The sequence below is a fragment of the Falco cherrug genome, chromosome 3 (assembly GCF_023634085.1).
Source record: "Falco cherrug isolate bFalChe1 chromosome 3, bFalChe1.pri, whole genome shotgun sequence".
NCBI classification, from domain to species: Eukaryota; Metazoa; Chordata; class Aves; order Falconiformes; family Falconidae; genus Falco; species Falco cherrug.
The window spans coordinates 35078255-35092840 of NC_073699.1; the positions used below are offsets into that span (position 1 = coordinate 35078255).

The following is a 14586-nucleotide window of genomic DNA, read 5'->3' on the forward strand; positions in this document are numbered from 1 at the left end:
GTTCAGCAAATGCCCTCAATGCCAGTAAAACTAATTTTAAAAAGGCTTTATATTATTGTGCACTTAGGAAAAACTTGACCTACGTAAAAGAATGACAGGCTTTAGACATATGTAATTCAGGTACATTTGAATTTCTGTAAGAACTGAAGAGAAATGAGAGTTACTTAATACTTCAGAATATTTTGATCTGTGCAAAGCTTATGTAACTTTCATGTTATTTGGGTTTACTAGATCCAATAACTGAAACTGAACATGAACACAGAAAGCAGCAGAGTTCACATTACCTTTTGTATACCCTTACAGCTCAGTTCACATTAATATGCTCTACAAAGTTGTAAAAAGGACATCACAGATTGAAAAGGGAAACAAAAAACAACAAAAGAAAAAGAAACCTGTAAGACACCAGACCAAGGAAAGAATGTGTAATATTTTCTCTTTTATTATTTTTTCTTTGAAGATTACCTAACATCCTCGTGGTAATAACCCAAGGTAATATGTAAACAAATTTCAATGCTGCTCAAATGAATTGAAATATTCTGTTCAGCTCCTACAATAAGTCAGAACAGTGGCACCAATTCCTTTCAACATTAAATCACATTCATCTTATTATACATGACTCTTGTGCAAGTAGTAAAGGCTTTATTCATGACCTTGGCTACATCAGTAGAGAGGGATATATCAGCTATTTACGTATTTAAAAAAATTAAACTGACAGAACATATTCTGTCATCTCAAATACCAGCAGCATCTTTCTACATATTTAGGATACGTTTGGCCTAAGCCTTTAACACCTTTTAGAACAGCCATGCAATAAAACAAACTTGGAGATGTTTCTTAAGAGAGAACACAGAGCAGTTTAAACATTTTTCTGAATAATAAAGCCAAGATAAAGCAAATCCAGGCCCTTTTAAATGGCTGCAACTTTTCATACACTTAAAGCTCTATAAAACTAGAGCCTATTAGTATATATATTTATATTTTTATATATATTTTAAATAAGTCTCTTGTCTGTTTTCAAAATTTATGAGGGGTTTTTTCTGGTCTTTTGGAAGGGCAATAAATAAAAGTAGAAAAGGCTGAACTGTTTTGCATATCTTTGTGGAAGAACGGCGAACAATTATACTTTTAGAGTTCCAGAAAGATCACTGTACAGAACAAAAAGCTTATATACAATTAAGTGTGCAATTTTAGTTGTCTGGGCCTTTTATTATGCAAGATCTCCTTTTTGACTAGAAGCCACTTCTACTCTTGACCAAATCCTTCTGTTTCTTCAATGGCAAAGAGCAGCTTCTCTTTCAGTTGTTCATAGCTTTTATATGGTGGCAAATCCAAGCGATTAAAACTGAGCAGAAAAAAACCAAAATTTTTGTTAAGTTTATCTAAATCCTATGTAGAACACTACAGAACTTGACTGCTGCAGCAGGAGTTAAAAATGTTCTGATCTAAGAATTACAAACAAAATAGCAATCGTTCAGTCTCCCTACCTTGACACTTCTAGAAGCAGTAAAAACAAAGTTTGAGAGGTATACTTTAAGAAACTGTTCCCATATTGGATAAAACCCCAGAACCTCTGAAGAATAAAGACAGCCCAAAATACAATACTCAGAAAAGGAAATGCTCATTATGAAGTTTAGTGTCATCCTAGTTTGCCGTATCTCCAGATTCCAGCAAGAGCATGAAAAAGCTGAATTTTTCACCTTCCTATGCATGTCTGGATATAGGTTGGGGTTCCCCCCCCCCCCCCCCCCCCCCGCCTCTAAACCCACTCTAAAAGGCTTCAGCTAAAATTCTGTTTCACTCTGTGTCTTCCCCAAAGTTACCTTAGACAAAGAGGGATGTTTAACTCTTGCTATCATCACTTGAGAAGAGCACCGCTGGAGAAAGTGGTAAAATGGAGGATTCCCTGAAGCGGTTTAAAAGCATGATGAATGTTCATCACAGTGTTGCCAAAGGAAGGGGTCTCCATTTTGCACAGTGTACACAGGAAACGGAGCTGTGTACCTGTTGCACCACTTTGGCATAGGAATGCCAAGCCAGGAGCAGTGTGAAGCCTGGCAGGAGAAAGTATCTGCATTCTTGGCTAAGCATCCTTGTTTTGAATGTTTGCTGTGATTTCTTTCACACTACTTTTTCTCATAACTATACATTTATCTTGTTGCTGTATAAGTGGATCCAATAACCGTACACACCTAATACCAAAATTACTTTCGTTCAGTCATTTAATATTCTCTAGCATAAAGAATTAGGGAAACACCTCTCAGGTCTATGCACGAAGGATGATGCCATACTTTTGATAGATCTGATACTGACAAACTGTGTACAGTGCAGTAGCAAAATTTAAGAACAGGGTAACAAGAAAAGGTTTCGGTACTGACATGTCAGAGCCATCAAAGACGCTGAAGATGGAGATAGAGAACTGATTCAAATTAGTTTTCATTCGATTTAGTCAATGCAAGACCTGAAGAGAGAACCACTAAAGGTACAGAAAGTTCACACGTAACAACTCACCAAGTATGACTTCTTGGTAACCAGGTTTCCTTACCAACTTTTTCAATGCAGAATTTCTGAGGACCATTACTTCCTAGAAAAGAAGATTAAAAAACCTGTAGTTTGTTCCTTTTAATTAGCACACGTGATATATGTATGACGTAAGACACAACTCAGATACAGCAGACAGAGCTCATTAGGTGCTACTCAATGTTACGTGAATATCTTCTCATAGAAATAAGCTAATTTCCTAATAATTTATGAATGTATTCATGGAATTTCTTATATAAAAAGCCCTTCGAGATCCAAGCTGATGTACATGAAGTTCCTGCTATCTGTACACTTGCAGCATGGTTCACTTGCAAATGGAATAGTTACAGTGTAAAAGGTTTCGTGACCTTTTACTTACCCATAAGTTCAGCAAATCCACCCAGTGGTAATCTGCAAGTGCCAGTGACAAACTGCAGAAGTCGCATGCGAACCTCGTTGTCTGTTTCTTTTACAAACTAAGCACAGAAATTCAAATTACTTAATAAAATTCTTTAACACAGCTGGAGAAAAAAAAACCCCATGAGACTGTTAAGAAGTTGTATTTCTGTTTAAAAAGATGCCACCTTGAGAACAGTTTACCGTTCTTGATTTCAGCGAAACTGGGCGGACAGAGAAGACAGTGAATTCAGAATATATGCAGTTGACCATTACAATGTGAAGGCTGGGAACAGCAAATAAGAAGAATTTTTATCTATTTTATTCTACACTAAAATACAAATCATGCCAATGCTTTTCATGAAGACTATTGCCATTTTGATTAAACACAGCAATAGCCTAGCCACAGGCTCTGGGTATTTCAAGGCTGAAGTATTTATTCCCTCCGTGTGGCAGTCTCAGTGAGAGAAAACACCATCCATTAACAGCTGCATCGCTTTGTAAAGAAAGTCACTGGGAAAGGGAAGGGGAAGAAAAGAGGGGAGACTGAGAACATCTCAGTAAGAGAGGAAGCACTGATACAACTAGAATTTTGACTCAGAAAAACCTAGACAACAAAGTGAGTATTTTCATTTTGGAAATGTTGACACCATATCCAAGTTACTTGACCTCCTGGTTAAGATTCTTGCGGTACCAAGTTTTTTAAAAAGAGATCGTATCATCAGCTCTTACATTATTCTGGTGATATAAATAAGCTAGGAAATAACTGATTTGCATCATTTTCTTATAGGAACTTTGTCAAAGGCATCTCTAAATGGCGATTTATGACAAGACAGGAACTGCCTAGCTGTGAATTCTCTTCAGGGATATGCATAGAAACTGGAAGCCTGTATACTATTTTTGGAGGGTTTTTTCCTGAAAGTAATTCTTATCCAGTTTCATCAAAATGTGAGTTATAACGGGTCAGTCCTAGACTGGCACCGTTAATATGACAGTAATCATAAATAATATGTGGCATTTCAGATGTACAGGTGTACTATATATAAGAACATGTAGAAGGTAGATCACTGCTGAGAACACTTGAACATATACAGAAAAAGTATTCATGACCCAGCCATCCAAATGTAATTGTGGGTGTCTATCTGCCATTTCCCACCCACAAGTATGCTCCCTAAGAACCAGTAAAACTCCCTTCCGTCTCTGGAAAGAGAAAGAGGAAGCCGCGAGAACCTTCATTCAGATGGCATCCCTCCACGCCATGTGTCATTTGACAAAATGAAACAAAATCTAAATTCATCTTCAATTTTACTGTTCAACATACCTGCCAGAACCATATGATCTGCTTGCTATTCCTTGTATAATGACGATAAACAGTGTTCCTCTGCCAGTCTGCTAAATCAACTTCTTGCATACCACAGAGCATAACCTAGAAAAGAGAGTGATTACTTGACAATACGCATGCCTACACACATAAATTAAGAGTTAATTTTGTATCTCATATGAGACATGCTAACAAAAATGGAAGTTCTTGCTCCCCAGAAAAGGACTGGTAATTTTTTTCATTTTAGTCCTCAGTTAGATTTTTCTTTATCCTAAGTTTACAAAACTCCTTCAATATTGTTTATATATTTAAGTGGTCAGAAAGCCTGCATGTCAGAAACTTGGTTTCTTCGGACTACTAAGTCAACAATAAAAGACATTACCTTTTCCATAAAAGGAAAATTTACATTAAAGAGGATATTACCTTTCCCATTAAAACTTTGCCTCATATTCCAAGATGAGGATGATTATATTGCTGCTACTGCTACTACTAGTAAAGATAAAACACTGCAAAGTGTAAGTCGTATTCATTACAAGAAGCAGTGAAAGCTTAAAGTGCTAAAGGCAAAGCCTCCTAGAAAACTGAACACTAAATAAGATAGATCAAAGTCCTTTCTCAGTAAAAACTCCCATTTAACTTAAGAATCTTTCAAATGCTGCTCATTATATATAGGGAACCCTGGCACGTTGCACGGAAATAAGCACAGTATTAGAGAACCTTTTGTTCCTGCTCCAAACCACAACCCCAACAGTGATCAGAGGTCAGCCTGATTGTTAAGTAAACACGATGCACGCAAGCGTTTCCTGTTGGCAACCCTTGGGTTACATATTAAGGATCTGCAATATTCAGTTTCAAACAGTGCTGGTTCCTCCAACTTTCTGTTCTTAAGTGTAATAACCCTAGAACCTATCCTAGACTGTGTATGTGAAACTAAGCGATCACCGTACACCAGAATCAACTTCTGTGCCATTTGTTACAAGTTAATTCTACCCATGTACCACAGAGAGAAAAGTTTTCTATGACCAATAGATCCATCTGTGACCTCATATTCTGATCCTTTCATAGAAACCTGCAAAACACATTTTAATACTCAGGGTGGAATCTAAAATTCCCAACTGCTGAACAGCACAAAACACTGACTCAATGGATACTAGCTTTTCACCATGATGTACTTACACTGCTCCTATTAAATTCCCCCGTGTTTCAGAAGCCATCAAATGCAGCATGCCACAGATGAGAGATTCAAGCTGACCTATCCATTTAATTATTTCATATGTATTACCTTTGCAAAAGGTAAAAATGTTGAACAGAAAACCTCACCTCCAGCTCTTTTTCATCAAAATAGTGCAGCCACTGTAGAGGAACAACTTCATTAAAACCATCAAGGAAAGCTTTGGTTTGTTCTCTAACTCCTCGAGAAAATCGCCACTCAGCCATTAGCCTGGGATGGAAAAAAACAAACATAAATTAAACATCAATTAGCTTTCAACTTGAAGAAGTTCAAACATGTATGATTACATATGTGTTTCCATGAGGTAACACTCCCTCCAATTTTACTTTATTGCATCGCATGATTCCACAGACTCTAAGGGACCTACCATACCAATATTATCACAAATCTCCAAACTCAGACAACAGTAAAAGTAGCAAGATGTGATTAATTACCATTCCAGTTTTTTTTAAAAAAAAATATTCTTAACCTTTCACTAATCAAAATTCAGCAGCCTTTTCATGAAAATAATGCTATTTGGGTATTATGATTTTGTTACGGAAAATTTGCTTTAGCTTAAAAAGTGCATAATCCTAGTGTTTCAATGGTAGAAAAGAAAATTTTCACTGGTCTTAAAATACTCTGTTCTTGAGCAAAAAACACCATGTAGGCAGACATTAGTAAGAAATACTGTTGCTTATAATACCTATTACTATGGTTGCCCAATACTTCCAGCATAAGACTACTTCCAGCTTTAACAAAGAGTAGTAATTTTCTGTTCTGAGCTTCGGGTTTGTGCTGAGATTTGGAGAAAGAGGTAATGTTTTTTAAGTTTCAACTAAAATGGGCAAGTCATTTCTGAGTAAGAATAAGAATAATAAAGAAATACATACACAATAAGTATATATATACATACTATAGAAACTATCTCACTGAGAAACGAAACACTGCTAATGCAAGTGGAAATTTTATGCACACCACTGGATACACTGTATCACAGAAAAGGATCTGTGAACATCTGCTTTTGAGATCACTCTGAATAGACCAATCAGAAATACAGGTTCAGAAAAAGAAAGGAAGTGATAAGATTAGGAAAGAAGCGGGAAAGAGCAACATAACAGAACAAAGAGAAAAAACAGTTTAAGTGACACCACACTATACACCATTCTGAATTTCACCTTTCATAAGTGACAGAAAAGTTCTGAAAACTTCTGAAATCCTCTGTCAAATATATGTCTTCCCTCTACCTGAATTTGTTACCTGAAGTTACTAAAAATAGGTTTGCTCATTTTCAGTTTCACCTGTACAAGTAATAACAAAACAGGTAACCTTCTGTCTTCATGGTCTCATTTTGGTTGGTTGGTTGGTTTTGTTTTGTTTTTGTTGTGGGGTGTTTTTTTTTTTTTGGGGGGGGGGGGGTGGAGAAGAAAAAAGGCAACAGCAGAGATCAAAACATACAAAGAGATCACGTATACCAAGATAACAAAACATATCTAGATACCATTTCAATAACAGGCCCAAGAATTACATAGTAAGGGGCAGGGGGGAAGAGCAAACATACTGAGTCAAAAAAAAGACAAGAGCAACAGAAGAAATATAGAACACTTTTTTCCAGCATCTACACCTTCCTACCCAATATATTCTTCCTTGTTCTCCTCAGTTACCAAGATATTTGAACCTCCTGATTTCAGCTCATGTGAGGTTACTTTTCCTAAGAGCTCCATATCCACACAAAAGTACATTTCCAAGTTACACTCTTCAATGTTATTATCCCTGAATGAAAAGAAAAAAAAATTGCAATGATTTCTATATAAACAAAAAAAATCTGTAACACATTACACACCAAAAAAATAATCTACAAACCTTATCCAAATTAGGGAGTTGTAAAATTCAGTATCAATAGATTCCAGGTCCTTAATAGTAAGTTTTTTGCTCAGCATTCGTTTGTAGAAAGGCAAAGAAAAACCAGTGTCAATAAATTTCCCATGAAACAATGCCTGTTGAACAGAAAAAACATCTGATTAGCTTTCACTGAACGACAGAACTACTGGAGTATTTCTGGACTTTTTTTTTTTTTCTTTCTCCTTCAAACAGTAAAAAGCACCAAGTAGCAGTAGCAGCTTGGTATTTTAAAAAAAAAAAACAAAACACTACATTAAATGGGAAAGAAAAAAAATTAATTGACAAAATTTATCCATGTTATCATTACAATTTAGAAATGCTTTTGATTAAAAAAAAAATTATAAAAGGATGAAGTCTATGAAATGAGAAAATTACTAAGTTTCCTCTTTATTATGTGGATAGGTATATATGCCAAGTGTTATCTGATCCTATTTGATCATAATATCTGACCCTACTTGAGTACTACTGCCATTTTATACTACGTCTATCCATCCTGCAAAATCTCCTTTCCTATGCTACTACTAATGCTTGTAGCTTGTAAAATACAGTTTAATAATGCAATCACAGACTGCTTCAGAAAGAGCTTCGGGGATCAATAAAAAAGTGAGTAATAGAACTGAGAAATGAGATTCTCTCTTCTACTACAAAAATGGAATCTAAAAAACACCAAAACATGGTCATACTTGTCTCACCATACAAGTACAAATGGCATAAACTGATTTCTAGTACTGAAGCACTGCGTTACACGCAAACACAGTGTTAACCTCTATACTGACTCAGTGCATCTGAGAGCTAACAGAGCACAGCTGCAACAAAGAAAACAGAGAAAACAGGGTTTTTTCCTCATCAAGTACACTTTCTTCACTTAAATAGCTCTTTAAAAAATAATGCTAAACATAGGCCAAGTATGGCATGCATTCTTGTCCTTCCTTAGAGCTGAAATTCTACAAGCAGAAGAATCAGTGTAATGGCCCATTTCCTCTAGAAAAATGCAAGGCCCAGCCTATTTTCCCCACCTTCTAATCTTCCCCCTAAGGCTTACTCTAGCATGCATATTCTTCTGCTTTAGGAGAGCTTAAAAAGATTCTCTCGGAAGAATTTTATTTATTTATTTATCTGCGAATTTATTTTTAAACTAGTCTGTACCTCTCACAGGAGAGTGAGCTGATAGAAACAGAAAAATTGTCAAGTGCAGCATCCAGCCATACAATTTCCTGCTTTTTTTTGCAAAAATAATCACCTCATTTAATGTCTATGATAATCTTACAGCAAAATATAAAAGTTGTCTCAGTCAACCTCATTTAAAAGCTTTTTGTTACAAAGTAAGATGTATATCCTTTATGTTTAACCCCATTTCAGTCAAACATATCTGTGGTTTATGTCAGTACTTAAAACCCTAAGTCACAACTGTTTTAGAACTGTGAGAAGGCCAGAAACTACAACTGTACTTCAAAAGCCTATCTAGACTCCTTAGAATTATTCCCACTTACATTATTACCTGAGCTATTTTAAGCCACTAGAGGGTATCCTAGGAAGTACTGCAGGAAGTACCATCCATTATAAACCATGAATATACTCAAACCTTACAACTGACTGCATCAGGCACCATTACACAGGTCTCTCTCTCCCCCCACCCTTAAAGAATTTAAAATAAGAATACAAAGATACTTCAGGAAAGAAGCGTCTCTCTTTTTATTAGACTAAATAATTTAATTAAGTTCTTGTCTATGATCTGTACTTATATGAAGTAGTTTTCCTAAAGTTAACATTTCAGTTATGGATTTATCTTACGTGCAAGATCAAAAATCACTGACTAAAAGAAACAGAATTTGGCTCTAGCACCTAACTAGCTTTATCATGTCTTCCCACTAAATGGTGTTATAGCTTGCTGAGGGTTCTAACAGAAATGAGTTGGTGGCCTATTGAAAGTGTTAACCCAACAAAATACATTTTTATGACACCACAGAAACAGGCAACTTGGCCATAAAATCCTCGAAATTTGAGAGGTTATCAAAGCTGAACATTTTTTTCTCAAAAAGCATCTATAAGAAAAGCAAAACTAAGAAAACCCAAAACCTAACTTATTTTAAGTCTGAAAGTATTTTCCCATTTACGTTATGCTTAGCTTGTATTTATTCTGATTTCATATAAAAAGCCTTAACAACAGGAGAAGACAACAGTCTCTTCAACCTGAAATGCACTTTTATCTACTCTTTTTGGTTTTGCTGTTCAGCATTTCCAGGGATGTTGCTGAGGGCTACCTGCAGACAGCATGATGATTATGTAGAAAGATGACTGTATCACTACATGGAAGGAAAGAAATGTGACAGAGCAGGAGTCCACTGTAGAAAACTGACTCAGTGATACCAGAAGAAGAAATGATACATGCCTCATCAGCTTTTAGTTTAAGAGAAACCTGATGGCAGAGAATCAGCTCCCTGCCAGCTTCTGCTCTCCTCAGTATCGGACCTTTGTATCCAAGTACATAGGTATAAATTAAGGCTCAGTGTACTCCACAAAACATTTCTAAGTCATTTTTTCAAATACAGTAAGGTATACCAAGTCTAACCAAGGAGCCTTTTTTGGAAAATACTAGTCGCATTTTTCAGAGCATCAGTATTCGGACACTCAGTCAAACAGTGGTTTGCATGAAGTACACACATCCAATTGATAAAGTATTATATTGAATGTCATATTAACTTTCATCACTATCGCACGAAACTTGAGTAAGAGACTTAACTCTCAGGGAATATTTTGGCTCAATAACCTTACATGCCTTAATCTTCCATTTCTAAGAGATTAATATAACCTTTAATAACTGTAAAAACAAATACTGTTTGGAATAAATGTATAGCTACAGCAAATAATAAAACCTTAAAAATCTAACCTACCATGGCAATAAAGCGCCCAATGAAACAGAAATATGAAAGATGGTCAGGATTGATTGTTGATGCTGGATTTATCTGCAGGCAATAGTTGCTCTTGCCAGCATATTCAAATAGGCAGTACATAGGGTTCAGTACTTCATGGGAAAGCAAGAAAAACCATTCTCTAAGGAAAAAAAAACATGTATACACATAAAAACCATCAAATACAGATGTTTATCACCATTCCCCTTAGGTAACTAGCAAAATGGTCAAAATATATGCAAACTTAGGGAAAATAATATAAACAGTGTATCACAGAATAATATATGGCATTAAATACTCCTTAAATATAGAAATTTTCATTATAAAAAGTGATAATGTTAGAAAGTCATGGTTTCCAAAGTTTATAAATGATTGTTAAGATTCTCACCTTGAACACACCCTCACAGCACAGGTTTTAGCTGCATATTAGGATCATTTTTGCCTACAGAGTACTGGCCTCAACTAGTACAGAGTATTTATCCTCCTCATGCCTGCTTTACTGCAACTCAAATCTTTATTAAAAAAAAAATAAATTACAGATTATTCCGTGGGCACTGCTTATTATAAACAACCTAGGTAAAACAAAACACAACAAAAACCCCTGAACCACAGCACACCTTATTTGCTTTCCCAATGTGACAGCAGAACACACGCTGAGTTACTGTGGTTTAACAAATCGCCATGCATCAGTTAAGCCCACAGGACACAACAATGTGAAAATATATTTTTGATGAGGTTTAACTAATACATGTTATTCACCACTTTCACAGGTCCCAACCCAGCTTACCTGAAATGACAGAATCTGGTATTTCAGTGTTAGGATAGCTGGGTTTTAGAATATTTGTTGCTTTATAATATTTGCATATAATCAGAGACTTCAGAAGCAGTCTTATATACTTGTTTCAGACCCCAAATGCTTGGAACTGAACAACGAGGCTTAGGGAAAAGCTGCAAAAGACACTAAAAGACCACCCTAAAATAACTGTAGGGGATTAATTTCTTCCTGCCTGCCTTTCAGCTGTCACACTTAAGAGGCATCTCTTCTACCCCTATATTTACCTGGGATGAGGAAATAGAAATTAGAGGTTTGCTGGCCTGTTTCTCCTAACAGCTCTATGAAACTCAGTTCATGGATCAAGATTTGCTACAATATGCTTCCAACCCGAAGGCAAAGTAGAAAGAGTAAACAGACACAGGCAGCCAGGATACAATAACCCTAATGGGGTCTGTGTATCTTTTAATAAGCACGAGAATGTTGTACAGAATTCTATGCAAGTTTTATACTGAGACAATTACATTAACTCTGCATAGAAGCACCAAATTTAATAGGCATTTAAATTAGACCAAAGCCGGACAACAGGAGGAATCAAAGAAATCAGTCACCAACAATAAGTTTGCAGAAGCAATATATTTTTCATGTCAACAGCTAGAACTAGCCACAGGACAGTGTCAGATTGGTCCTGCTAAACACAAGGTAAAAATCTGGAGGGAACATTGAGTTTAGCCTGCTGAGAGACAGGTGATAAATCGGGTGCATCAGTTTTCTATATTTGTATTAATGCAGTATTAAATTAGCAAGTCAGTACATGAATATTTACTCAGTGTCACTTAAGAGCAGCTCAGGTTACAAGATCCTTGCTGCTTCTCAGTTTCACATACAGCAAGGCAGATTCCTAAAACTATTATTGTTATTTATATATTACTTACATATGTTACTTATATATTTATTCTGCTACTTTCTGTAAATAACACTCTTCAGTTAAATTATTCTGACGTCACTTCTTCAGAACACTTTGTTTTTCTCCAACAGGTTACTAGAACTCTCCTGGTTCCCATCCTATGCCTAGGGCCATCACGATAATGACACCAACCAAACAAAACCCATGCAAAGCAAAAACTGGATTCCTCCCTGCAGTCACCCTCCAAAAGCCTGTCAGATACTGTAATGCAGAAGCATAACCACTCTCATATCCAAAGCTCAACCTTTCAAGGCAGGCAAGCTTCCTTACTTATGAATACTACTGATTTTCACTGAACTTCATTTTAACACAGTAAGCTACATAAACCCAGAAAAAAATCAAAACAGAACACTTTTACATCAAAAAACAACTAAACAAGAAAAATTCTGTCACCTATGACTACTTTCTAATTCCCTGGGTCTGCACTAGTACCAAAATTTTCATCAATCAATTAACTGGCAGCAGTAGTCACTGGTTGTCTCCTATACAGTCAACAGATGAAACACACTTTGTCTACAGCATTCCTGTTATCAGATTTTCCCTCCAAGTTCCACTTCAGATTCCAGAAAAAAAATTGTAGTCTAGCTGTTTCGCATTCCTCCACAGCCTACATCATCTGTTCATCTGCTGTTACTTCATGCCTGTACTAATCTCCTCTCCTTTATGTCCTTTCTGTTCATATCAGCCCCAATCTGGTGTTCACTTGTTTTTTTTCTAAATAAGCAAAACACTTTATTTTTCCACAGTCCCCACTGCCAGGAAAGAGGAACTTTCTGAAATAACTCAGTCTACAACAATTAACTGGCACAAAAATTTACCTATTTAGACATCACTCTTTGCAAAAAAACTGAACAACTGAGGCCACAGTTTTACCAGGGCAAGGGTATAACCCATAACAATAGGCAGTGCTGCCAGTTCCACCTCCTTAATACATTAAGGCGAGCTAAAAAGGTAACCAGGGTCAGACTGCAAAAGCAAGCACTTTCTTTGCCAACAGAATTACATTAGAAACCAAGGTTAGTGTGCTGTTAAAAATTAAAACTCTTCTAAACAAATTTTCTTTTACCTTGCCAAGCCACCATAATCCAATCCTTCTTCTCCTCTGAATATAACATATAATCTTCTCCTCAAATCATAGGGTTTTAATGCCATAATCTATTAAAAAAAACCCAAAATTGTAATAAGTTATAAATGATGCACTGTCAATATAGTCGCTCTTTCTTATTCAGATTTTATTTAATTGATACAGAAATGCTATATAAGTCAAATGTTTACACAGATTTGACGAGCAATTAGACCATCTCATGGAACATGCAATGAACTGCACACAGAAATACCAACATGGAACTAAAATCCTTGAGCAGCAGACTGCTAGCAAGTGGGAGAGCCTATCTGGAAAGTATCACTATATAGTTGCCCTGTTCTTACTCTCTTCCTAAGGCATTCATTATCATTAAAGGAAAACAGGCAAAAAGGCATTTCATCTGATAAATTACAGATTTTTGGGTTTAGGCCCATCACTTAAAAAAGTAATATACTCTAATCCAAAATAAGTGTAATGTACTTTCATTAATAATATACTTCTTATAGAGAATCCCTCCCCAATGGTTTTGATGTGGTAACAGTGGCAAGAATTTTCATTGTTAGAAAGAAAAAAAAGAACGTATGTTGGCTGCAGACTGTAAGAGCTCAAGAACTGTAAGCTTCAGTTCAATTACACAGATTTAAAATGTGAAGGACAATGCAGGACACCAGTTTTAAATGCAGAAAATATCATTTTGTAATGTATATAACCACACACAAAAACCAGAAAAGCAAATCCAATGTGGTTAAGTCAATATGGTATGCAATGTGGTTACACTATGGAACTCTTTACCACAGGATGCTGTAGATGCAAAAAGTTCACAAGAGGAGCACAGACAAGCTCACAGAAGGGAACTCCCCTGAGGCTTATTAAAATACCCAGAAACCACATCAAGCTCAAGAAGCACTTCAATTGTAAACAGTTGGGAGCTGAAAGATTATTTAGTAAAAGTATTATATACATTACACTTCTGTCTTACATTCTTCCCTAAGAATCTCCCTCTGGCTTCCTCCCAGAGGAAGATTACTGTGCCTGAAGGACCATTAGTCTGAACTGGCTAGGGCCATTTTTGTTCTTATGCTTTGTCTTGATAAACCAACACAACAATCTTTGCAGACTTACTTGCTGGAAGGAATCCTCAAACAAAGTCTGTCTGGATACGTTGATCTTCACATGACTTGGCAGCGCATTGGACTGAAATTGTAAGGCAATAACATTAAAAGGCAGCAGAATAAATGTGAACTCATACCGTACTAAAAAGTAATTTATTACTTAATCAGTACCTGACACAAGTATCGGAAATGAGCAAGTTTCCACCTAAAGCTACGCTCATAAGCAATCTGTGGCCCTTTATTTCTGTAAGGAAATATATTTAAGAGACATTAAGCGACAGACATCAAACAGTACTTTCAATGCTAAACAACAGCTTGCAGATTTCAAAAATACACAAAAAATTGTTATCCTAAGATATGATCAGAAACAAAATGCAGTTGCTGGTTTAGTCAGCC

General features: G+C 36.1%; 1 protein-coding gene across 3 annotated transcripts in view; it reads right to left on the reverse strand.

The window, feature by feature from the left end:
- Positions 1-416: 416 nt before the first annotated feature.
- Positions 417-14586, reverse strand: part of WWP1 (WW domain containing E3 ubiquitin protein ligase 1) — a 62815-nt gene continuing 48645 nt past the window's right edge. For all 3 annotated transcript variants that reach the window (XM_055703573.1, XM_055703574.1, XM_027814181.2), the window contains 11 exons: positions 14362-14434; positions 14201-14272; positions 13061-13149; positions 10238-10397; positions 7308-7441; positions 7077-7217; positions 5555-5675; positions 4235-4339; positions 2897-2993; positions 2509-2581; positions 417-1342 (listed from right to left, as the gene is read on the reverse strand). In XM_055703573.1, coding sequence (XP_055559548.1) covers positions 1243-1342; positions 2509-2581; positions 2897-2993; positions 4235-4339; positions 5555-5675; positions 7077-7217; positions 7308-7441; positions 10238-10397; positions 13061-13149; positions 14201-14272; positions 14362-14434 — 1165 coding nt within the window. In that variant the 3' untranslated portion in view covers positions 417-1242. The remainder of the gene's footprint in view (positions 1343-2508; positions 2582-2896; positions 2994-4234; positions 4340-5554; positions 5676-7076; positions 7218-7307; positions 7442-10237; positions 10398-13060; positions 13150-14200; positions 14273-14361; positions 14435-14586) is intronic.